The sequence below is a fragment of the Plectropomus leopardus genome, chromosome 5 (genome assembly GCF_026936395.1).
Source record: "Plectropomus leopardus strain MGB_pleo_1.0 chromosome 5, ASM2693639v1, whole genome shotgun sequence".
In the NCBI taxonomy this organism is placed as follows: domain Eukaryota; kingdom Metazoa; phylum Chordata; class Actinopteri; order Perciformes; family Serranidae; genus Plectropomus; species Plectropomus leopardus.
In genome coordinates this window covers 15,020,938-15,048,475 of record NC_142180.1, presented here as the reverse complement: position 1 = coordinate 15,048,475, position 27,538 = coordinate 15,020,938, and the positions used below count along the sequence as shown (strand labels likewise).

The following is a 27,538-nucleotide window of genomic DNA, read 5'->3' as shown; positions in this document are numbered from 1 at the left end:
GAGCTACAGTAAAAGAGAAGCGAAATTTGACAAGAAGCACGACCCAAAATTAATGCAAATGTTGTCTGCCTGCTGGATAAGCAGATATTAATAGGCAATAGGCAGTTCACAGCTCACAAATCAACCAAGACAATTTTATTTTGTGATGATGTGTTAGTGCTGTGTTTTGCTGCTCCTAAATGAAAAAAACCCAGCTTAAATATTTGCCTCAAAACCCATTTGTGTAAATTTGCTTAATAGCTTTTTTGGGCCTCAGATATTGCATTACTCCAGACTAAATGAGAAATTAATATTTTAGCATCTTCTTTAACTCAGTTTTTATTGTTTAGTCTGTGGCAAAGTTATAGTACTGCTGTTAATAATATTTATTATACTTTTTTTGTGATTTTGATATACTGTTTTATAATCCATTTTTAGCATTCCTATCTCCCCATCTTGTCGTTCTTTTTGTTCCCTAGGTCGTCTGTGGAAAACACCTTCACCTAAAGATTTAATATAAATAAAAAAAGTACAAAAAATGAAGTAGAGCCATTAGAGACATGGAGAGCTTGCTGGCAAAATAGCTTTTGGTAAATCTAAGGACTTGTCTACAAACTCTTAAAATTCAACCTAACTTATTTTGCAGAAAGGGATATTCCCTGTCAAGATAAATCAAAACGTATCAAAGTTACACCCTAGTAGCAGCTAACAGACACTGACCTAGAGGTAGCATTACTATTTAAAGGATCCCTCTTCAGTACTTACAAAGGGGTTCTGACAACTTAATCTGGTTCCACACCGCTCTTCCCCTCTGAAGAACATTTGCAAACATCATAACCGCCCGAACAGGAAACAGAGTGAGGTATTTCTGACTTTTTAATCTCGAGTGGTGCTCCTGGATACTGAAATCTGACTGGCCGCTCCACTGTGCTTAAGATGAAATGCTGCAGGCAGAGCTGCGACATGACAGCAATTCTAATGAGTCCTGTATTCATCGCTGAGGGCAACACACACACACACACACTCACTCTCTCTCTCTCTCTCTCCCTCCTGAAACAGCCAGCAGATTGGTTTCAACACTTCCACAAAGCTTCAATTTATAAGCCCTGATTTTGAGCATGTGTTTAGGTGGTTTTCGTGCATTTGTGTGTTTGTTCCTCGGTCACACATGGACAGTTATTCATACATCGGCCATTGAGGCGTCACTGCACAGACTTGGCCAGTCTGACAGGTTTGTGTCTGCATGTGTTTTTGGACTATGCAAACAAACCACCTCTGAAGTGCCATGGAAAAGGTTTTTGTCACTCTGAGTGAAGTAGCTCCCTGAAAGCAGCACACCTGAGACCACAGCCAGCTGAGCAGAGCACTAGGTTGTTTAGCAACATGATCAGCACAACTTTTCTGGGTAACCATTAATTAAAACAAGGGTCAGATATTTGAGGTAAAGTTTTAAAGATAAAATTTGTAACTTTTTTTGCATTCAAATGTCTACTAACAACTAGACCAATGTTATTTTGTTGAGTTGTGTACTTACATTATCTCCAATGTTTCCAGCAATGTTCAAACCTAGGGAAATCTGTAATCAAAAATGGACCCAGTGCATGTTTGTTGGTTGATGTTGCCTGTCAGTGGCATCGTATTTACTTTACGCATGCATCAGGGTTGTGGGTGTCTGCCAGAAGTTGTCCTGAATATCCTTTTTATCCAAAAAAGTGGTATGAGGGATAGTTGATTTTTTTTTTTTTACTGTATTACAAATCTGCATTTGAAACACATATATATTTATATCACCACTAATGTTTGTTGCTGCTTAAGAGAAGCAGAAACAGACAAATTATCAAATTTTAAGTTGATATGGCAATTAGCAATGATTTTGCAATATTTTTGCTGATAACGCTATTTTTAAAACACATCCAAACAACATCAGCAATCATCTGGAATTCTGTTCCTGTACATCTCATTAATATAATCTGATATTCACTCTCTTTTAGCTCTGTTTTTGGTCTTCACAATCTCCTAGAGGAAATATCTGGTTCTTTAGATGCAAACATGCTCCATTATGTTGCTCTCTACCTACGTCTGTCTGCTGTTTGGAGCTGGAGTTAGCAGAGCCTTTCTGATAAAAACGGTGACCTGCTGCGGCTGAAAAAACCTCATAGAGCTGGTGATAATTCTCTCATGGATTGTCACTTAAAAAAAACCCCAACTTATTTTTATTGCATGTATGCTACATGAATTCATTGAATACACAAAATATCAGGGACCTAACTATCTTGATTATAAGTCAGTCCATTATTTATTATTCTGTCCCCCCTTTAAACTCATTTGTGTCTCATTGTCTCCATCACCCCCTTGGTTGACTGATTTAACAAGGGCAATCAATTGACACTTATGACCTTTAACCAGTTCTACCTCATCATTGTACTTAATTAATTAAATAGGTGGCACAGATATTGTGTAAATGCATGTAAATAAGTGTTGGTTTTAGCAGTTAAATTACTGTTAAAGTTTAGTAAGAAGTTTAAAACAGTTTTTAAAAAGCACCCAGTTTTCTAAATATTTTAATTACAGCTCAACAATGTAATCCTCAAATAATATACTAGCAATTACATAACAAGATGATCCCAAAAGTCATTTCTGTTGGCAAAATAAAAGAAGTTCTGCGTTAAAAAGCCCCTTTTGGCCCTGTAGCAGAAACCAGAGCACTGTTGAGCAGGTTGGCCCTGGATGAGCAGTGATACAGATGAAGCCTTATTACTCACGGCCTTCACAATGAGACGGCTGTTTCGGGGCTAACGCTTATCAGACAGCAACCAGGCAGGTGTAACAAGCAGGATGTCTTTCTGTCATCTGAGTTGCTCTCTGAAGCATTTCTGTGGGGTGTTAATGTGTGTGTGCGTGTCTGTGTGAGTGTTTTCCACACAAGTGTTTGTCTGTGTGCATGTGTGAGCCTGAGATATAAAGTGCCAGATTAATGGGGTGTAAGTCAGTTATGAAACTGAGTCAAAGCTCTAAAATGAAGGTCACAGACACTGAAGGAAACACCTGATGATGCATTCACTGTCTTCGCTGCCTGTGTAAGTTTGATAACTCACTGGTCTTAACACTGAACTGGAAGCCAACGTTGAAGATTTCCCTCAGTCATATAGGGGTAAATGTTTTTGGGTCAGTCTTTCAGCAGTTGGAACAAAAGTTTGGGTCAACACAAAGAAGAAGACACAAAAATACGTACAGTAAAAGCGATAGTAATCAGGTCACTGGGTAAACAGTGTAGTTGAGGATTTAGACTTGACATATAGTTCCCTTTTTTGTTTAACTAAGTATGCAATCAAGAGACAGTAACATGTTTGCTCAGTCACCATCAATCGTCTATAGTCACAGGTGTGATCAGGTGATTGTTTTACCTGATGAAAGCCTGTCAGTTATTGTATAAACAGCATTACTGTGAGGGAAACTAGAAGTACCACCTCACTGTTGTATGCCTCCAACAACCAGTCAAGTTGCAGTTTACATCCATGTCTGTCCAGACTCATAATATATGTAGTGAAGAATTTAAAGGAATTTAACAAAGGGTATTATATTCTTGGGAAAATGTGAATGTTTCACACACATCTTCAGCTAGAAAGCACAGATAATCTATACAGTAGGCAAAGTTTCAAGGTGGGCTTGTAGTGTCATCACTTCAGCAGCTTCCCAAATGTCTCCCCGTCTGTTGCTGAGTTTTGACGTTGGCCAGAAAAGAACATTATTATGTCACAGTGAAACTTACATTTGACCTTTTGGATATAAAATACCATTACTTTATTATTTTATTCTCTAAGACATTTGTAAGGAATTTTGTCATAATTGGCAAGTTATGGTCAAAAAACATGTTTTGTGGGGTCACAGTGATCTTTGACTAGGGCTGTGACATTGTGGATTTTTTTCTTACCATGGTGAAAAAACAATGTATCACCACAGTTTGGTGGTTGATATTTAAAAATAATAACATTAAAATATCTGCTGTCTTACATTTGACGCACAGTTCAGAATCTGCATGCTAACTGGAGCAGCTCCAGTCTGTGTTCTTTGCTGTCTTTGGCATGGCGGCCCTCAGTGTTGGTAGGCTATTACTTGTGACATGTAATCAATCAGATAGTGCTGTGGGTGGAACATAAAGCAAAGCTACACAGTTGTGACTGCACAGAGAGAATCTGCATCAGAGCCAAGTAGCTCATTTTTTAGATGAATTTGTTATATCAGCTCAAAAATAGTATGTTGATGATGGCGAAGACCTCATCACCACGCTAGTGTCACATGCTTCAGTTACTGTCACAGCCTTACCTTTGACAGTAGACCAACAATAGAACAATTTTAAGTTTATCATTGAGTCTAAGTGGACATTTTTGCCAGATGTAATGAAATTCCCTCCAGGTGTTCCTGAGACATCACATTCATGAGAATGGGACAAACCTGAGTTCAAAGTGACCTTGAACTTTGACCTTTGATTACTCAAATCTCATCTGTTCAGAGTTAGAGTCCAAGTAGACGTTTGTGACAAAGTTGAAGAAATTTCATCAATGTGTCCTTGAGTTATTGGGTTCACAAGAAGGACGGATTGACAGCCCAATAACACAATGCCTTTGTTACTGTTGCCAGTGCAGAGCATTAAAGAGAACGCAAAAGAAGTATGTGGGTAGAACAAGAGACATGGAATTGATTTTTACTTCCACTCGGGTTTACATCACATAAAAATAATTTTAAAAAATACTTTTCCTGTGTTGCCTGCCGTAGACCAGCTGTTAACGGCTTAATGCCTACCTGCAGCTGGCATCATTTAGTAAGTAAATGTTCTTCCTTTCTCACTTTTTGGTCCTATGGAGCAGATTTACCGCACTGAGGTAATGCTGGGGAATTGTACTTTCAAATGCGCCTCTAGAAGAAGATGCCTTTGCTAAATATGCCTGGCAACAGAGTGTATTTCCTAGGAGGCTGGAGGGTAGGGCAGGATTTATATTTTCTTAGCAGCAAGTCATTTCTACTCTTATATAGCCAGTCTAGAAGCAGATAGACAGATGCAAACATAATGTAATAAAAGGCAGAGATACTGAGCTTCAAGGAGACTCAGAGGGAATGTAGCAAACAAAATGAGAAGGCAGAAAACATTTCTGTTGTCACATCTGCTAAGTGTGTGAATGAAACAAATGACCCTATTAGAACGATTACAGCAGTAAGTGGGACAGAGAGCCTAATCCAATTCAAACATCCAATAATTTCCTTGATTAGAATCCTTTCCATTCCTGATTCTGTTTGTTGCCATCCTGTGCAAACAAGTCCACACCCAGCCAGACTGGATCATAAAGCAGCATTACTCTGAGACAGCACGCTCTCAAACCTGTTTCCAACTCATCACACACACACACACACACACACACACGCGTTAATAGGGGCGGTAAAATACACACAGACAAGACCCAAAAAAAACATCACATTTCTGAGTATGTACATACAGAGAAGTGAAACAATGCCATGCACACTGAGTCATCAAATCATGCATCTGAAATAAATACCAAATCAGACCATTCTACCTGTGAAAATTATGTGAATCAAGCTGTGGAATCTGCATCTGCAGCCTACATGTCTTGAGGGAAAGCGGCAAATCATAATAACCCACCTCTTCTCCTATATGTCCCTTTTTCTGTCTTCCACTTCTCCCTCCCTCCTGCTTTCTCCTACTTCTAAACACTGACTTGCTCTATTGCTTGTCGCAACAGCCACCTCACCAGAACCTTGCACCCTCTCAGTGCAAGGTACACAGTCTGCATACATTTTGGCACCAATTACACAAACACTCCCAATTCCACATTACATCTTTCTTCTCCACTGGCAGCAGCACACACAGATGTGTTTTAGATGATATGAAAGCCCCCTCTTCCCGTTGCAGCAGAGCACTCCCCCTCTCTTTTCTTTCACCTCAGTCTGCTCCTCTCTTCCAAAACATGGAACTCTCTCTCTCCTCTCTATATCTTTTTGTTGCTACTATCCCTGCCTCCTCCTCTCATCCAAATCCTCTCTCTTAGCCCCCCTGGGCAAAATCTCTCAGTCCATCCTTCTCTTCATGCCTTCACTTTATCTCTCTCTCTCAGCTCTCCTGCCTTTCCTCTCACTCAGGCTGTCTCAGGAGGTATTTGTCATCTACGTGTACATGGAGCTCCTATAGATGATGCCTTCAAATTAGGCGAGGGAAATAGTGATAGTGATACAAACCTGAGTAAACAAGGTGCAGATGCTTTGGTGGCCAAGCACTTGCAAAAGTTTAATTTCTGCAATTAGCAGTGACATGACCGAACCGATCTCTCATCACTCAGTAAATATCAACACTAAAAAAGGACTGAGAGAACATAGAGTAAAGTGTGCTGCAAGTTTCCTTTCAAAGACAAGTGACAGCCACTAGTTGAAACAGCATTTAATGAAAACTGGTTTCCTGTAAGTTTCAAAGCTGTACTGCTATCAGACTGTAGTCCGGCCTGCTGCTAATTAACAAACTTCTTTTTAAGCCATTAATAAATACTGCTGACACAGTCTTAGCATCTCATTTATCCCAATTACAACAGACACAGGACAGCTACAGCATAGTCCAAAGGAAACTTTTAAATTTAGAACTGTAAAAGAAAGGGAAACAAGTCTATAGCTGTGTTAAAACTGCTGACCTTAATCTATTTTTGGTATATCCATTTTGCATTTCATCTGAACGCGAGTTTGAACGACTAAAAAATCACATGAAATGCGATTTTTGCAAATCCACAGCACATTTGGAGGTGGTTTGAAAGCAGTTCCAATCGGATTTAAACATGAAAAACACTGATTGGCCATTCAGCTCAGCTCATGAGAAGACCAATGTAAGGTTAGCCTGTCAACAAACAGCTAAAGTTAAGGGGGAGGTAAGTCAAAACAGACTTGTTTAGATTGTTTTTCTTAAACCATTGAGCACTTAACAGAAATGTTTCCTGATGGGTTTTGTTCAGTGGCGCACGGTAAATATGCTTCGTTCTGTCAGAATTGGGTTGTGTTGTGCTAACTGGCTATATAGCATCATGGCTGTGTTTTGGTTTCCTGTTTTGAATGACCATTACAGACGATCGCTGTCTGCTGGTATAGAGGGGTATCCTCTTGTGCAGGCGCAGAATGTACGTGCTGGTTGGCAGTTGGATTGATGTGTTTTTGTGCAACTGTTTGGCCAAGACACGGCAACATGAGGGCCACGCAGCAGGGGGCTTTTGTTGATGCTAGTTCTCTAATGTCAGCTTGGTGTGTCACAGCCTTAACATTTATCCTGAGGGTGACGTGCATGTCTGCACAAAATAATAGCTGTCCCGACATTTTACTCAAAAACAAAATGTCAACCTCATGGGGGAGAAACAAACAGTCAGGGGATCACCGAAGTCATCCTCTGGGGATCATGACTGCCAATGCATCAAGGTCTGAGAGTATTTTAGTCTGGACCAAACTGTGGTCATACCCTGAGCCATGCTGCTAGAGTGGCTAAAAACATAGCTGTACTATAACTAATGTGGATATGATGTAACTGAGATAAGGACTGTGTGTCATCAGGAGGGAGACAGAAGGTGTCTTTTCCACCTTTGTGATAAATGGGATGAAGATGTCAGTGCTGGTGGATGTCACAACTCTGGTTTCCTCATTAACAGCAGGAGGGAGGATAATAGGGACTCGTCCTTGGCTTCAAAATAACAATGATTACATGTGATACTGGAGCCACCCGTGGCTGCGGGCCAAGGGAACATTGAGGCAAGACCATGTAGGAGAAAAAAGCCACGCAGCAGAATAGCTGAAGTATCACTTTTCCCCCATCCCATCTTCTCTCCCCTATGTACATTACATCACTTTTTGTCTCTGCTTCTCACATAATCTGCCTCCTTCATTACCCACTCTCACTCTCTTTCTGCCAAGTTGGCTAATCATTAGTTCATTCTGGGTTAGCTGGTCAATTTGGATGAGCTACTGTTCGTCAGTGAAGAGGAACAGAAGCAGGGATTGAGCTACTGTATCTGTTATAGAGTTGGGGTTAAATGAGGAAAATGATGCAGTCTACTATTCAGTCAGGTAACAATCATGAACGAGAGCCAGCGTTGAATTGCTTTCATGCCTGGTTGATGCAGACTACTTCATCAGACAACCACAGACTGGTTATCTAACGGGCTGAATTGAGCATTGTCAAGGGGGGATTACGAATTATGAATAAGCGAGTGGTGATGATGAATATAGTGGAGTGAATGGCAGCCTTTGTGGAGCAAACAGACCTCCTTGTTGAGTAGTAGGCAACTGCCAGAGTGGAGGAAGGGCTTTCTGATTAACACACAGAACAAAGGAACATGGATTACACACAGCAACAATGCAAACACACATTAGTGGTCAATTCTGTGTTTTGGGGAGATGGTTAAGAGTCACTGCAGCACAAAGACATACTTGAGGCTTATTTGCTTCTTTGCCGACAATTAGATGAGAAGATTAATACCGCCTCAGGTCTAGATTTCAGGGTGGGAATTAGAAGACATGTCCCCCTCATTAAATAAAATATGCATTTGTCTCCCCCCAGTAACACCCTGAAATTAACCGAGGACTGTAATTTTGACAAAATTAAAGACATTTACACTAGGGTTGGGGATCACCAAATACCCCATGGTATGGTATTATCACAATACTTACGTCACATTACAATATTATTGGGATTTTAAATGTGTTGTGACATGCTGAGTATTGTTAAAACATATGATTGCATATATTACATTGGTGCACGGCAATGCAGTTTTAATCATCAGGACACAAACATGTTTCTTATTCAGAGCACACACAGGGTCATATGGAGGACCTAACAACTCAGGCGTTCAGAGAAAACAAGCTCATACATTTTTAAGGAGCTTTAACACAAGGCATTAGTGTCTAATGTAGGCTTGTTACTGTACATCTGACTGACTATGCCAGACTCAAACCTGGCAACGTTCATCCAGAAAGTTCTTTAATGGAGATTAATTGAATTATGGGAAGAAATATAGAAATTGAGAGGATTCACTTTGTGCCAGCATCTCAGGAGGTCATTCATAATTATAATCATTCAGGCAGTCCGGTGTAGAGAGAGAGACGTTCCAGTAAGCGTCAGGAAAACTGGGTATTTCTATTCACATCAGAAATTATGCTGGGCACTATGGCATTAGAAGAAGAAAGGATAATAAAAGAGTGAATTTAGAGGAGAGATTCTGTAGCAGTGAGGCAGTCTAATGGCTTATCTGTATGATGGTGCGATAATCTATTCCTGGACAGGAAAGATGGGAGGGAGGCTTCAAGTCTGATCAATACCCAGAGGAACCAGTGATTACTGTACATTACTACACCATTCCTCCTATTTCCTTTCCAGTTCAATGACAAGCAGTGAAAGACATCTTTAATGACCGACACAGTCGGGTTTGATTTCTAATGTCTGTCAAAAAAGAGGTTGAGGAAGATCTGTGCAGCATTTCGTTCTGATTTAGGTAGCTTTGTGTCTATAAAGGGATGTTACAAAAGTGGTGCACTGTAGAAGCAGCATAGGAAGTGTAAGATGGTTGTTTGATTAAAATACATAATGACTGGTTAATCGAAAGCTAATGGGAATTGAGCAAATGAGATGCATATTTTAGGTTGCGAAGCCTCCTCAGTTTAAAAAAGAAGCAAATTAATTACTCCTCTGTATGTGCTTGGAGACCGCCATACTCAAAGACCTTCATACAAACAACAGGCTGTTGACTCGCATGCTTCAATAAACACTGATCAGGAGGAAAGCGAAAAACTGGAGATATTTCACTCTCAAATGCAAATACGCATGTTACAGTAGTGGCAATGCTGTTTATTTTCCTTGACAGCCAATTTCTTCAGGCATCATCAGAAACACTGCAATCGCAGCCTTCCTGTGGCACTTTTCTAAAGGAAATGACAGGAGTAAACGCTGTAGCAAGCAGAAAACAGTGCACCAGAATCACGATTCTCTGACCATATGAGAAAAATATGTGTCGCCAACAAAACAGGCATGTTTCTGCAGATGGCACATAGAGTATATGTTCTTAAATATGTGATAGCGAGGGCTGAACAGTAAAATAAAAGGCAAAGCGTAAACAGAAAATAGAGGGGTAAATTCAAAGGAAATGTATGGGAATGAAGCTTGATGAAAGTCTGTAGTTTACAATTGACAGCTTTCGTCAGTCAGCATTGACAATGTGCAAATATATGAGCTAGAACAGAATGTCACCCGTCAGCTCTGAAAAGACTGTTTACCACATCCAAACTTGTAGTAAAGGCACGGGCCAGAATCTGCCTGGACTTTTCACACAAGGAACAAAAGATGCAAAACTAAACAAAAAGGAGAGGGCTGAAAATTACCTCAGTACTCATCATACACTTCAAACTCTTGAAACCCACTGACCCTTCAGTGGACCCCTCAGTGGAGCAGCAATGCTTTGTTTACAACAGCACAAAGCTTCCAGAAATGTCAGGTGTAATTTTGAAAACTGTGTATAAAATGATGCTCAAGACATTACGCATATTTACACTGAATAGAGTGGTGCAGTCTTGGGTTTAAATACTTCATTCTATGTAAATAGCAAGTGGCTTCAAAGAAGGGCAGGAACAAGCCTATGCAGAATTTATCTGTAATACTGTTAGACAGTTGGGAATTTTTTTTCTCCAAACTAAAAGCTACTTCATGGTAATGAAAAAAATCAACTAGAATTTATGGGGTTAACCTTAAGTGTAGCAAACTCCTTAAAGCTTTTAGCAGCATCCCTCATGTCAGTTCTCAAAGTAGCTTTAACATAATAAAAATAAATAAATAAAAATGTAAAACTTGTATTTTAAAGTGGCTATAATTAATATTTCCATAGTAATAATAATAGGGCAACATGAAAACAATGTGACAATGTAAAAAGTGACATACACATGACATAAAACCCTCTAACACCTGGCTTTGTACTTATTGAACAGTTCACTCACTCCCAGGAAAGATGACTGCGATAGTCACAGGTATTTATCAGTTCCGGCTCCAACCGACTCCAATCAGCAGTAATGGAAATACAACACACAAGCTGACGCACTGATTTTTGCCCCTTTTCCAGCACAAGGTAATGACTGCCTGCCGCAAAGTGTCTTTCAATCAACACTGAAACATCGTTTCAAATTAACATAGCTCTGACTCAGAAGATGTATAAATTGAGTAACAACTGTAACATTTTCACTGGCCCCCATGCTGCTTTCTACTGTTTACTAAACTTTTTTTCTGGTCTGTCTGTGTGCAAAAAAACAAAAAGGCATATTCTTCTGCTACAGAGTTGTGCACTGACTGGTCTACTAGCATTGGAAAAGTAGCGTGTCACCTATTTATAGTGAGTTTTCAATGTGCCAAAAATCCACATACACAGTCTAGTTTTTGTGGCAAAAGGGTAATAGTATAGTTTTTGGCTGCAGCAGGCAGCTGTTTCCAGTGAAAAAGCTCTAAAAACTCACAATAGCAGCAAAGTGGTCGACACAAGCCGCATTTCCATCAAGAAGCTTTGGTATAGTAACTTCAGCATCCGATGTGACCCATATGGACATGTACCTAGACCCTTGATCAGTGTAGAGTTTTCACTGCAGACAGTACTGAGGCCAAATTTTCCTCAGGAGTTAGAAGAGACCAAAAACAAAGTTAAAACATAGACAATATTGGACTTAAGTTTATAAGGTGGTCAGAAAGATATACATTTAATATAAGATTTTACTGTCATTTAAGGTATTGATACTTGATGTAATAGCTCAAACAATCAGATGCTCGGTCCTTGGCTCTACAGCCATTTTTTCAAGGTCAATGGCACTGGCATTACAGATAGCCCAACAAAGGCTTACAAAAATAATGCTGTGCCACGGTGACAGATGTTGCTTCTGGCAAGCATCAAAATGAACATTGTGTGAAAAGTGATTCTCTTAAATCTACCTTCTGCATCATCAAGGGAAACTGATTAAAAAGGAAGGACAGAAAAGGGAAAATACTTAATTTTCAAAGGAGATTTACTGAGGTGAAATCTCAGTGGAGAAGCCTCTGCCAAGCTCTTATCTGTCATCTACAGCTGTGGGCTCTATGCTAATGTCTGAGCAGAAAGTGTTGTTCCCCCCTGTTACAAAGCTGCACACAAGTTACTCTCTCAACACTTCAGTCGATGATAAACGGTAGAGGCTGACGAGCAGTGATTCTGTTCCTCATATGCACTAAACAAGCTCCCCTCCTGCCCTACACCATTACTAAACAGGAACAAAATACAGAGCCACACAGGAAAAGGGTAATATTAGCTAAAACAGAAAACTGAGTGTCTTCTGAGATGTAGTCATTATCAGAGGATGCACGAGTGCTCAGCAGCAGTTTTGAGTGTGCATTATTTCGAGCAAACATTTAATGAGGTTGAGGTTAAGATGATGAGGATTGACTGCGCCTCTATACCCACACCAAACGAATTTAAAAGTATAGCAGCTAAATAAAACAAGTCACAGGAGGGAGTTCAGGGGGTAAACAAGAATGATAGAGAGGACGAAGACCGGCTGAGCTTTAAGATTCCCTTGCTTCTCATTGACTGGCTCTGTGCTAACACTGACATGGATAATATGTCTAGTTATTAGCTGCAGGAGAAAGAGCCTTTCTCCCCCATGTGCTGTATGTTACACTTTCACAGCCCTTTAGCCTTCTCTAGAGGCTGCAGAGTGGCTAATGTGGAGCAATTCCCCACAACTGAGGCTAAAAATGGCATTCTTCACCATTGTTATTGTATTTCTCCTGGCTTTGCTTAGCAACAACAAAAACTAAAAAAGTTAAATCTAGACCTGGTCTCTACCGGCACAGAGGATAAAGGACAGGGTGACCGAATGCACATCAATCCTAGTTTTTCCTTTAGGAATGCAATATCAGTTACACACAGAAGGAGGCTGGTTATTGACTCTGCTTTGATCTGAGAGAATGGAGCCTAAACTCCCTGATAAGGTCTCTGCGACATGCCATTGCTTCCACAGAAGGCAGGCGACACCGGCAGCACTCTCTCTGTGCTTAGAGTGCATTAAGCTCTGGAGTGTGCATTATCATTTTCCGCTTACAGTTTGATAATCTTTACAGCTATAAATGGAAAAGTGTAAATTTCCAGAGAGCATGAATGAGGATTTAGAAGTTGGTTGGCTAGAAGCAAAGATGCATTATGGGTGATATGATTAAGCCATTAAAAACTTGAGAATCTAGGGCAAGTGAATCACCACTGGCAAGACAGATGGTTTATCACAACCCTGGGACAGAAACTTCCTAAAACATACCCATATCTAATGGCTCTTGATGCAGGTAACTTAACAGCAGTTACAGGGTGATGCTGTAACCTGAAGGAATCTGATCATGCATGTGGGATCATCTCTGCAATTAGAAAACCAGGCCAACAAGAGTCAAGTAACATAAAGGCACAGAGAGCTGTTGGTCAGAGGGTGCGGCCACACTGATCCATCACTAAACGGATATAAATTCAACAGAGCATGTCGCTCTCGGTTTGTTTAAGAGTTATTTGTTGCAAGAAACAGTTAGGGTTGGGATTCGAGAACGGGTTTCAGTTGAGAACCAGTTTTAAATTGTCCGAGCCATCTTACCCATATGCTTCCAAGTTTGTCAGTTCCTTTTTATCGATGCCAGCATGTTTTTCTGACAATTGCGCATTGCAAACAATGACATCAAACTCACAGTTCTGCACCGCTGGAACCGTGCAACAGAACAGAGTCATAGGGGAGAAAAAATAACAGTCCAAAGTGTGGCTTAATTCCATGAAGAAAGATGACAACAGTGCTGCTTGTAATTTCTGTAAAATAATAATTTCAAGTAAGTGTGGAAACACTAGCAATATGCTAAAACATATTTTTAAGCTACATGGGTTTAAAGTCCAGGAAAGCCATTTATCTGACATTCTACGCACAAATGCCACTGCTTTCCAACTGAGCAGCACGCCTGTTCCTGAGGGTAAATATCCTGTTATAATAACATTAGTGCCATGCAGGCAGGCTTAGCATATATATAACTTTGACTAAGCAAACCTAAATGAAAACAAATGCAAATGTATGTGCAGATATTCTCAATTTCAGCAGTGTGTTCAGACTCAGAGATAAGAAAACAGGTGCGTTGCGATGCTGAAAACATGGGAAGGCCTACTTTTTTCCACACAGAAAATTGATCAGGCATTTATAAATAATCCGGCCCATAAGAAGAATCAGTTAAGGTACAGGCATCAATAAAGTCATATCAATTCCCCACCCCAACTCAACTTTGAAATACATTAATTATTTTCAAAACTGTTCTTTTACTGGACATATTCCAGAAATGTGAAGAGGTGGCATATCCCAAAGTTTTACGACTAGGGGGACAAAAAACTCACACTTCACTTGTTTAATTGCCTTTAAGTACACAGATTCAATTCAGTAATATTCACAAAGGCAGAGTCAATATATGCAGCTGGAAGGTGGACCCAATTATTAAGGGACCAATCACATGTCTTCTTCCAAGGTTAAAGACACAGGGACCGATCACAAAATAGTTAAATCTTCTCTAGATCCCGTTCCATACAATATGGAGATTCAAAAAACACTGCTCGTGGCATCATCACCAGCTCTGTCCAACAAACACACCCTCAGTGAAAAAAAAGGTATTAAACTGACAGACAAAAAAGGTCAACCAACATAACCTTTCCTTTTCAAAAAAGCCTTTCTGAGAGGAAAAAAAGTTGTTTTCACCTAATATTGATTCTGATGCCTTTACGCAGGGTCCCTGCAGAGATGCTATCTTTTCTAAAAATTTAAAATCTGAATACCTCACAGCATGTCGCATGTCACTTATTAGAGAGTTTTTTGTGACAGTAAAAACTGAGTCAACTGCACACCATGACTGCATGATTGTTAATGATACCAGAAACAGTGAAATTTGCTAATGATAGAGAAACTGCATTAAAAGACATATTTTACTGCTGAAAAGATTATCTTTTCATAAAACCAAGCTTTGTATGCAGTAGAGAGATGCAAGTACATGTGAAATTAGTGCTACGTGACCAGAGAAAAATGAAGAAAAAGGACTGTTGCATTTGCTTTTGCTTAAGAGGTAGAAAACCTACAACTACCAGGATGCACTGTGCTGCACTGGAACAATAAACACTCTCGCTGGTAGGTAACATAGTGCGAGCTTGTCTGTTTTCATAGGAAACAATGTGGCGGTTGGCTAAAAAACAAACAATCTCATAACAGTTAAATGGTAGGCTAAAATATGTTTCTGAAAACATAAGGTGAGAAACACGTAAAGCAGTATTAGAATCTGGAAAGGGTATGGTGGCCATTTCCTGTTCACTTATTCTTGTATTACAACAAAACAATGCACTAAAATATGATTCTGAAGACATTTTAGGTGATCAGCATTTCCTAGTTTTTATCAAAATTTGAGAGAAAGGGCGGGTCTCTCTCTCGATCCGCCTCTGTACTCTCTTTGTGTGTGTTGTAGTGGGCACATGAAAATGCAATCAATGCAATACAATCTGTGGTTTGAGCAGCAGCCCTAGAGCCAGTGAAATTCATATTTTCAAATGACCAGGGAGATCATGGTGTTGGTCAGATGGAGGAAAGTTTTCCACAGAACATTTGCAAATGCTACCCACATTTTTAAGATATGAAGCTGGATAAAAAATCGGCTGAATGGAAAGTGTCCCTTTAATATGGATCAGACACATCATGGCTGATTTAATATGGTCAGTATCGGATTGTTGCGTCCCTAATCCTCACAGGAACATGAGGTGATGAATGCTGTGTTTCTTGCAGCGGAAATATGAGTTTGGGTAGTATGCATGAGCAGATGAAGCCGCTGTGCCTGGAAATAGACCATGAAACAAGGACCAGCCTCACAAACTAATCTATTAAAATTATTGCTGCACTACAACTGCTGTGTTTACCTTCATCTGACCAGCAGCTACTTCACTGTAATGATCTTAATTATAAGGCAAGCTGCTCGTTATAAATATGAAGTGTTATCACAGCAAGGAGCCAGCCACTTAATTTTTATAGTTAGCCTAATGGCCTGCTTAATTCTATCAAGAAATGTCTTCCCCCAAAGAAATCTGTCAGTTCTGTTTTTGACTGATCAGGTTAAGGTTAATACATCTCCAATGCTACTACCAGCAAGGTCACCCCACATAGAGGTGATTCTCCTTGCTTGCAAATGCAGCTAATGTGCAGCTTATTCTGGAGGAGAGAGGAAGAACAGCAAATATATCGCATGCAGCGAGTAAGAGTGAGATGAGCAAAGAGATGCAGAGAGAGAGGCATTAAGTTCGGAATCATTAGGCACAACACACTGCTGTCATTATATCATACTGCATTACATTCATCAGCTCCTTCATTAATGAAGCTGTGGGAGGCACAAAACCAGTGGCTCAGTCTGTCTGCCGCTGTGCAAAACAGCTCTTCTTTAGGGATGTTCAGTGTGATGCTTCTTCCTCTTGACACTGCGCTGCCTCATACTGCTGTATTTAAAGCAACCTGTGTGACACTGAACCTGACTAAATCTGTCTGAAGCAAAGCTGAGGTATTCTACTTGCCTAAGAGCCAGTGAGAAGAGCACAGGCCTGGCCAAGAGTCTATGGATAAGTGCAGATCCCGGCTTAATGCATTTTTTTCTCATGCATTTTGCAGTCTGTAAAGTGCATGTATTAACGCCAGGCATCAAGGATGGAGTTAAACAAGTTTACGTAGCTGAAAATGGACCGACCAGATCTCACCACTGCTTCAGAAAAGACCTTCACTATAAGATCAGAACACGGGGGAAAAATGGGTTTCAAATTATCATTTTATAACAGCTTTACTTGCTAAACCTGCACACTTTCTTATACAGTGGAATCATGGGTATGTTACATAACCGGACTACCGAGCCGAGGCATAGGGGCTCTAAGCCAGAGCCTCTGCGCAAAGTTGTTGTTATTAACTTGCAACACACTTTCATCCAAACTCATCAAACACTGCCACTTTATTAGCGGACCTTTACGTCTAAATATGACTTACTTGGTACCGTCCTCTGTCTGTTTTGGATGTTCTGGGACAGCGTGTTCATTTATGCTTGTTAAATGCATTGTGTCTTTTCAAAATACACTTTGTTTTCACAGGAAACGTAGTTTCTTGATGTGACATGCTTAGAGTCTTTTTTCAGCATACACTTACAGTGTAGGTAAAACACATTTTTTTCATACGTTACATTTATTCCTTAGGTTTTGGTAACAAAAGCATGTGTTTTAAAATCTTCATGGTTTTGCTTAACTGCCACACCAGAAGCAAATGGCTGGCTCCCGGGTGAAGGTCCAGGGTTTGTTGGACCAATCCACTCAATACGGACTTTGTAGGTCTTTTTGTGGGTAGTTTTTTTGTTATCTACTGTAATTTTATTGTTCTTTATGACATCTATTGCATGTCTGTCCATTCTGGAAGAGGGATTCCTCCTCAATTTCTCTTCCCGAGGTTTCTAGCTTTTTTTTCCCCCTCGTTAAAGGTTTTCTTCTGGTGGAGGGGTTCCTTAGTAGCTACAAGGGACAAGGACAGTAGGTTGTTGTATGCTGTAATGCCCTCTGAGGCAAATTATGATTTGTGATAATGGGATTTATAAATAAAATTTAATTGAATTGAAATAGTTGCTGGCGGCATTTCAAACCCACATGCAGGTGCATATCATACCACCACATAAGGTGCCTCTCTGTGTCAGTATCTGATGGCGCCATCACTGACAAAGTGGCGGTATTTGTCAAGTTGGAAGTGACAATTAGCTGTAACTTCGAAATTCTTGTCAAAGGGCTTAACCATCATGTCAATAAGAGAGCCCCAGAAATCCTAAAAAAACAAGGGAAAAAAAAAGAAGTAATAGCACTTAACATTTTGAAAACCATCATAATACATTTCAGGACAGTGTTTCTATCCCCTCATTTTATCTACAGGACTTTAGATGTGCTGTGTACTCTATGTAATTTGGACCTCTTGTGTAGGGAGAAACAACAGCATGTTGTGCATGCCCAAGGGGCAGTTGGGGGGGCATGACATGCAGCAAAGGGCCATGCACTCGCCGACCCGCAGTCGTTGTGGCCAGGATATTGTTTTTGTATGTTGGGTGCCCACACTACCCACTAACCTACCGGACACCCCAGTGAAGCAATTTTTAAAAAGCTAAGAAATAAAGTTAATGATGCAGACTGTCCTGGAATAGTGTGATATACATTTATTTGTATTCCTACATATTTTAAAATGGGCAATTAAGAGCTATTGTCACAGCCGTTTTAAAGGATACCCATGCATGTCGCTATAATACATTAATTACTGAAGTATTTTTGGACTCTGTCCTGATGAGAGAGACAACTCAGTTGTCATCTCATTAAGCCCAAAGTTTAAGCAGGCCAAAACAAAAAACACTCAGCATGAATTAAAACTTAAGATAAATTAAAGTACAAAAAAATGTTGTTAATAGTCAAAATATAGAGTTAAAATCACACAGATCTTCGAGTATGTTTTCGGCGACTCAAGATTTCAAGCTGCAACCTGTCATCAAAATGTCTTTTTCCAAAGTGAGAATGAATCTCACCCTATGTCCTAACAATGTCCTAAATCCTAAACCTCTGTGCCGGCTGATTGGGCAAACACAAATTACATGACCTGATTTCCACAACACAGAATCTTATCAACACTGGCCGCTGAGGGAACACAAACTAATTGGTGCGACTTTAACGTTGCGTTTTCTAATGATGGGCGCTTAATTAATCTTTGAAACGCCGGCTTGTGAGTGTTGGCGGCTTGGCGCTACAAAGGGAGATGGCTGAGAGGATCAAAGTCATTCCAGTCTACTGTGGAGGGATTAGGAAAATGTGGTTGAGGCATGGAGACAATCGAGCATCAAGCCTCCAGTGAGAAAAATCCTTCCCGGCTGCAACCAAAATCTCAGCTGGAGAAATCACCCTGACTTGCGGCTGTGCTAGCTGACTGACACTGACACGTGTGAGGGTGGTTATGTGATATCACGGTAATCCCATTGAAGTCCACAAACCCAATCCTTCTGCTCATGACCCACGCTATGAAATATACAGACAAGAGGGGGCAAGAGGTTTACAGAGGGAAAGACTGTCACTTCTCTTAATATTTCAACTTCAAGTCCAACATTTGATACCTTTTAACAACAAACTGATGTGTTCTTTTGGTTTATTGTTGTCTGGAATGCATGTCAGTACAAATTTAGGCATTTTCCCATCCCTAAGGCATTTATGCATACAATGTCAAACATAATATTCTCCAAAAAGGAAAACACAGGGAGGAGTTGCTACTTGGATTTGACAGCAATTTAACACAAAGCAGGTGGTCCTCATGCACGGGGAGGCTGATACTCTCCACACAAAAAAGAAAATTGATTCCCTTGGTGGCAACAGAATTTTGGAATGCACGATATTGGATTTTTTTTTTCAGTTTATGATGTATAACAACTCATTTGATTGATAACCGATACCACTATCAATACATCCACTTTTTACCCCACCTAGTTTTAGTGATCAAGTGTCTTCTGTGGTGGAATTAACATCATATACTTTTGTCCTGATAGCCCACCACCAGACATAAAATAAATAAATAAACCATAAAATGGTTTTTAATGTATGTAATATTTATTCATTGTGCAAAATAAATCAATAAATGTGTGTGTATATATATATATATATATATATATATATATATATATATATATATATATATATATATATATATATATATATACACATATATTTTTTTCATTAATAATTTGCAGTGTAAAATAAATAGTCAAACAAATATTACTACACCTTCATAAGAAACAATGGAATGAGGAGATCTGGAGTAAGCCAAAACTCAGAAAATATGTTCAAATTAAAGAAGACTACTACAATGAACCTTATTTGAAGCTTATTTTACATTAAACTTAAGGAGGGGACAGAGGTCCCTGTGTGCTCAGTTAAGATCTGGTACCTTGCCTCTGGCGATAGAAGTCGGTAGATATAAAGGTATTCCTGAAGAGCAGAGTATGTGTGTTTTGTGTGATGTTGAAGTTGTTGAGGATGCATTTCATTTTTTGTTCTTCTGCCCTCTGTATAGTGATCTGAGAAAGCAGTTGTTTAAAAAAGTTCAGGTGAAGAACCCTGACTTATTTCAGTTGGCTGAGTGTGATATGTTGAGTTGGCTCTTTAAGGAGCAGTTTTATGCCTTAGCCAGATTCATAAGAATTGCATGGACATTACACCAGAAAACTCTGTGTCTGTGTATAATTGTCTATTATTGGTTTGTATATAATGAAATGCTCCTTGTATAATATATATTTTGTATTGTGGATGTATTAGAAAAGGCTATGGGACCATATGTATCTTTTGTATAGTTATCGTCAGTGTCTTATAAACCCATGGGGGCTAGGCACAATTAAGTGCATGACGCTTAAATAAACTAATCAATCAATTGGCCAATTCAATATTTCATTTTAATACCAATATCTGCCAATAACGATGACATGCCAGTATTATACTGCACCCCTAGAAAAAGAAAGCATTAAGAAATATAGAAATAATGTATTTCAAACATCATTTATGAGTTGGTTAATTTACCTGCAGAAAATCTGCCTTCTGCCTGTATTTTATTATTTTCTGTGTCCGGGATGTTTATGGGCATGTAACCAAACCTCTAAGGTCAGGTTGGGGCTTTATAAAAAAGTCCTGACCAAGTGCCAGACCATAATCAGCAGGCATCCAAGAGACACAGAGCTGAAAATACAAAAATATAATCAGGCAAAATGCCAAACAAAAGTGAATGACTGACATTTGCTGGCTAGCATGTTTACAAACTAACCGACAATCCCTTGTAGTATACCTTTAATATTAGCTATATTTTTTTGGTGTGGGATCTTTAACTTGTATTACTGTTGCAAGACAACCTATGTCTTTATTTGTTTATAACTATTATCTGTGACATATTGTTCACAATGAGGGAGCAGCATGTGGCTGTGAAAATTCTCATGAGTGATTAAATCTTGTATTTAAATACTTAAATACTTGGCTGAGTATAATTGCTCAGCACTGCAGTCAATGTGCACTCATTGATCTTGTTTGTAATAATTGATTTACCATGATAGAGGCTTTTTAAGTTTAGTACTTCTGATGGGGAATTCATTCCCTCTCTTGTGGGCCCAATAACTTAACGGTGGGCTATAAAACACAGTCTCTCGGACCAATTCATACCAAAGAACCCAAGAAGAAACATTTTATTCAGGGCTGAGTATCTACTGAAATTCTGCAATGACACAATTCTTGAGTTTTCAGTTCTGATAGCCAGACAGTTCCTTATTGATACCCTTCTCACGGAAACATGTTTTTTCTATATACCCTTTTCTTCCTTTAACAAAAGAGGCTGAAGTTCTCAAGTGTTTTCTAAATGTCTGAACACATGCAGACCATTGCGTATTAGGGACCGCAGTGGTATAGGTGTGATAGTTGACAGATATCATACCATGTACATTTTCTTATATACAGTATAGAAAAAGGCAACCAGATGGAGAATCTCAAAGAAATTATTTCTGTTTTCATTCCTTTAAGGGTCATTGTTGTTAAAAACAACAATAACTGTGTAATATTGTATGCCATGTTAGCACAAAACAATGATATTTCTGAGATGATTATCGTACCATAGAAATGCAACCCTTGTGCCCAAATACAATCTGCAAACTAGTATAAGGAGATAAAATTACATATCTGACCAGGCATTTGATGCCAACTTTCCGTACCTGACAATTTTGGATACTTATTGCCACAGATACATTTCAGTCAGTAACAAAAAAATGTATCGATACTAATGTTTTGATACTCAGCCGAACACATTTTAGACCACTCACCACCATTTATTAAGAGGCTGAGTATTGTAAACTCTTATGTGTGAAGATGTTTGCTCTCTGCCTCTACCTGTGCCGGTTTAGACTCCCAGTTCTTCTCTTTACGCCCAGTGCTGCTTCCAGCTAACAGTAAAACTGAACTAATATTCACTTAGCTGGCCCTGCTGCAGCCTATTCAAGGACCCACGGTGGCACCGCTGGGTGCCTCAGGCTGCTCTTTCAGTCAGCAGCAGCCTGCTCATGTTACCTCGACCAAGTGTTGAAGGGAGCGCTCATCGGCTGACAGCCCACTGCTCCACTGCATCACTCTGCAGCAGTACTCGCAGGCAGCACAGAAGCAGTCTCTGCAGCCCGCACACAGCAAAACAACCCTGGCTCGGCAGCTGAGGCTCTCTACCCGGGCTAATATTGTGTCTCTGTTCCAAAAATAGCCTCACTTGCAATTCTAGCAACAAGACAACTATGATTTGGTCTATTTCAATCCACTATCAGTGTCATGGAGTGTAAACAGGAAACATATCCTTTAGAGGATATTATTTTAAGACTCCCTGAAGAATAATACGGGGTGAGCACTGGGGTATAAACCACATCACTGTCACAAATTATGGGAATAATATTGTGAGAATTGCAGCCTTTATGGCTTAACCCTCGTTAAAATAACAAAACATGCACCTGCCCTATCTTGGCACTGACACTGAGGCAACATGTATATACACCAAAGCAGTCTGTTCTAGTCTAGTCAGGCTACACTAGTTTAGAAATCCCTGGATGACATCATGAAGTTAATAAACATTTTGTTACCTGGCAGATCTCATAATACAGAACTGAGCGGAAATCCCATAAATAAAAACTAGCAGCCAATCGCAGCCTACTAGCAGCCTGTAAGGATGCAGTGGAAAAAACTATAGCAGCAATTACTACAAGTAGGCTCCCCATGGGGATACTGTAGAAATAGGTTTGTCATAACAGGAGGTAACCGAGAATAAGGTCAAAGGCAGGCACGAGGATGTGCAAAAATGTAGCCATTTTCCTTAAGAGAGAGTATAATATAAGAAGGCTAATTTAAAAAGCAGCTGCTATACTAGTCAAAACCATTATTTACAGGCCCGTAGTCTAATCAAGTGGTAATTTTGGGACACCCTCGTGCAGACAAAAGAACGGTGCCGCGAGGTGTATGATGGTGCGGCGCTCGTCTAGTTTCCCAACATCACGTCCACCTGTCCTCACTTCCCTTTCTGCGCTCCCTAACCGCATAGTCCGAAGCGGAAGACTTGACTCACCCAGGACCCCGGAGGAGCCTTGTGACGGGGCAGCGCCCGGCTCCGGCCTCTCCGCGTCCCCCTGCTGCGCTCGGTGTCGGTGCCGGGAGCTCTCGGTGCCGTCGCCGGCGGTGGCCGCGCCACTGGCGGCCGCCGCGGCTGCAGCGCCTGCTGCCGCTGCCGTCCCCGGGTCGGGCATGCTCTCTATCAGCGAGGAGCGACGGAAGATGAAGATATTCTCCGGGAAATTGTACAATGGTATCGCATCTCAGGAGGAGGGCAAAGCATGGGTGTAGCGCGGCGGTCGGCGGGGGTCCAAGTGAAGGGTTAAATGAGTGTGAAAGTGAAGTGAAGGTTGTCGGTGTCGGTGCAGCGGCGGATCATCCTGGTGGTGCTCTGGAGCAGGATGCGCGGCTAGATGGAGAGCGCTCCTCCGACGACTAGAGAGGAGGGACAAAGAGAGGGAGAGCGGGGGGAGGGGGGCTGGCTGCCGCACGCAAACACAGAACGCACGCACACACACACACTTTACAAAAATTCACTATGATTTTATGAGTATTGCCCCAGATAGCCTCAGCAAAATTTGAAAAGGAATTCCTTCATGAGAAAAGAAAATATAAAGTTAGGTTATGTAACTAATCTTTCTCACTTCATGAACAACTCACTGTAACCCTTTAAATCTTGAGCAAATTGGTGTGATTTTTTTTTTTCAAACATGGGAGGGTGACTAGCAACTTAACAAGAAATGGCAAAAAAAAAACCCCAAAAAACAAAAGATTACAAAAAAGAAAATTACCCGAAAAGAAGAAAAAAACAATCGAAAAAGGAAAGATAAGGACATTCTAGTATATAAAAATAAAAATTATTTATTCTGTAACAAAAAAATTCAGATCATGGGGATCATTGTCACCTTTAACATTTTTTTTGCAGTTTGCAGGACATTTGTGGTCAAGTTGCTCATTTTGTTTTTCCCACATTTTTGCGAGAAATCAAACCAATTTTCTTAGATTTCAGAGGTTTAAATGCCAGTAAAAGGTGTCTGAATGCAGCACAAGAAAACTGATATTGATACAGATGTTATAGGGCTGAGACTTTAAAATCCTACAAAAAGATTTTAAGAACATTATTGCGATTTTTTGTTTTCATGCATGCATGTCCGTACAGTCTTGTTGTCCTCGAGGAGAAATTCATATGTTTTTTATTTTCAGATTTTAGGCAGGCAAGGCAAGGCAGCTTTATTGTTATAGCACATTTCATACAACACAGCAATTCAAAGTGCTTCACAGAGCAATCAAATATAAAGAAACATAATAAAGGATACAGATTTACAATAAAAGACTAAATAGATAAGATATTAAAGGTAAAATTAATCACTAAGTGATTTCAAAATTCTAAAATAAAAATCACCATTAAAAATAGCAAAAGTTTAGACAAGAGGTGCAAAGATAAAATGATGATTTAAAATGATTTGAAATCAAGTTTAAAATAAGTTTGCAGTATTGCCCCAGGCTGTCTCAGCAGAATTATAAAAGGAATTCTTTCATGAGAAATAAAAATGTAAAGCTAGGTTTATGTAACTATTATAACAAACTCACTTCATGAACAGCTAACTTTCAGATTTTATAATCCTGCACAAATATTTTAAGAGCATTATTGTGATTTTTGTTTTCATGCATGCATATCTGTGCAGTTTTGTCATCCTCCAGGAGAAATTTATATGTATCGCCCCACAGTGACCTCTGCCAGCAGCCAGGCTTCGAATTGATGCCAGAAATAGAATCTGCTTGGCAAAACCCAGACAAGCAAAATACATGGCTTATATTGATGATAACATCACTCATGTGATCACTAGGCCTGTAATGCTGTTAATTGTGTGCTCTTTTAGAGATTTATGCACGCACCTTATAATCATTCCAGCAGCAGGTCTCTCAGACGGGCAGGTGGTTTCTGCAGTCCAGCAGGTAGACTACTGCTCCTCTGTGAGAATGCACTACCCTGTCCTGGAAGATTAAATAGTCTATGACTTATTTATAAATGCAAAAAATACCTTCATAGATTAAATTTTTAGTGACACTCAGGTGAAGGGACAAGTAACGTCACTTCACTTTAGTCCACAGGACACTCTGCATCCCACACACACTGTCTGCAGCTTTTTAATATCTATTTTTATTGCATAAACTGCTTCGTAATCTATTTGCATTTCATCACTTTACTGTACACATCAACAGACTAAAAGCCCAAATGTCTTCAAAGAAAATTATGTTGTCAGGTCAGCTCACAGTTGTCATACGGCAAACAGTTGTCAGCTTATACCAAAACAGGCCTACACCCAAAAACAAACACTGATGGTGTAGACTCAGTCAGGTGGTAAAACATACATGCATATATCTGTCACAAATAGCCACGGTTTGCAGTTTTACAACCAGTGGCATTGTTGTTTAACTGTGTGTATTGCGTGTGTGTGTGTGAAAGGAGAGTCGAGGTAAATTATTCCTAACAAAGAGAATTTAGTCATCTTTAATAACATCCATGGTCTGATTAACAGTCTTTTTAGTCAGAATAGACAAAGATGTTTTTGTATTGAATGCGCTCAACAGCTGTGAGGTGGCAGCTGTCATGCTTTGTGCACACAGCCTATAAATTATTGAGATCTCAGGTTAAAGATTGCTCCCCGGGCCTGAGGCCATGCCTCTTCGGTGTACATAATCTATCTCCTTGGCCAGCCCTCCTGGATGCCGTGTGTCACCGTACAGCCAGGCAGGCAGGCAGGCAGGCAGCCCTCCCCCTCGTACGGCTCGCAGCTCATAAGTACCTCGTCTTCAAGCAGAAATTCTGCTTACTCACCACCCTCTGGGCTGACAGCTGCAAGCAGCTGCAGTAGGGCATGCACACACACACACACACACACACACACCAGTGCACATGTAGGCTTTACTCTGCGCTTTTATTTTGCCATATAGGCATGATTTATGTAGGCCAATATGTTTTCTTATAATCAAGACAAAACATAACACCTATGAGTATTTATTGGAGATGAGCTTCAAAAACAAATCATACAAAATCAAAATTAAAACTTTGCTTTATTTAGACAGACTATTTTGTCTTTCAGAAACACTTTTTTAGTCAATGAGTAGCCAAAACATCATGCACAAAGGTCTATAAGTCATTGTTAAACAGATTGTCGAGGCACAAAGCATTTGTCAGCAGGAATTTAATCAGATTAATGTAAAACAATTAGGAAACACACCATCACTGACATTTATGTTTCCACAGAAACACTCATGTTCCATGATCTGTTACAGGCCACCCATGTAATTCTTTAATGATATTAATAATAAAATAAACAGATCGCCAACTATGATGAGAAAAAAACAGGTTGATCATATTGAATTTTACAACTTGATTTATTCGCACCTTCCTATGGAATAACACTGACAAAATGAGATCATGAGAGAAACAGATATATCTACATGAAACATTGGCTACATCTTTCAGCAGCCAGAGTCATAAGTATTCTTGTGAACATCATTCAGTTTTTTTAGATAAAGCAATGTATAATAATACAATAATAGCAGGCTTATAGTAAAAACAATTGTATATTTAACAACAATAATAACAAAGTAATAAAAATGCACAAAAAGATAATAAATGAAGGCTAATTAAAATTGTCATAGGGGTCCACCAAGCAACTCTTCATAATACAGTTTGCTGCATGTTTTTGTATGTAATGTTATGTAAAAAATAGGGCAGACAAATGATTAATTTTTGAAATTGTGATTAATCGCAGAATTTCAATAGACGATTGCGATTAATCACATTTTATAAACACAGGTTTTCAATTCCACTGTTTTGTATTTCAAAAGTTATAAAGTTCATATTGACAAGTTAAAGCTATTTCTACCAGATCGTCTTGATTTGGAATCAAATGACACCAGAAAACTGCATGGAAATAGCACAAATAGCTTTACATGTCTGTAAAGGGGAGACTCATGTACCCACAGAACTCATCTTTAGGTCAGAGGTCAAGGGACCTCTGTGAAATTAGCATGCCATTTTTCCATCTCCAAAAAACTTTGTAATGTTACTCTCCCCCCTTCCTGAGAAACTAGCATGGCATGGTTAGCACCACTGGATTCTTTCCTTCTTGTTTCACATGATACTAATATTATCACTCTAGCTTTAAAACTCAGCTCAGCACAGCCTCTTAAAGACAGGAATGTTGGCCAGTGATTAATGCGATTAAAAAAAAAAGCAACCCAAAGGTGTCATGTATGGATTTAATTGCATTGCAATTAAGCGTTAATGCTTATAGTCTTAGTAATACATGTAGGCT

The 27,538-nt window shown here is 39.7% G+C and overlaps 1 protein-coding gene across 3 annotated transcripts in view; it reads right to left on the bottom strand.

Moving 5' to 3' along the window:
- ano8b (anoctamin 8b) overlaps positions 1-23,633 on the bottom strand; it is a 52,484-nt gene extending 28,851 nt beyond the window's left edge. For 2 of the 3 annotated variants that reach the window (XM_042483988.2, XM_088077579.1), the window contains exon 1: positions 23,227-23,633. In XM_042483988.2, the coding sequence (XP_042339922.1) occupies positions 23,227-23,404 (178 nt within the window). In that variant the 5' untranslated portion in view covers positions 23,405-23,633. Of the gene's footprint in view, positions 1-744; positions 895-23,226 lie in introns of those variants that run through there. The other variant, XM_042483990.2, reaches the window with a different exon arrangement.
- Positions 23,634-27,538: the final 3,905 nt, after the last annotated feature.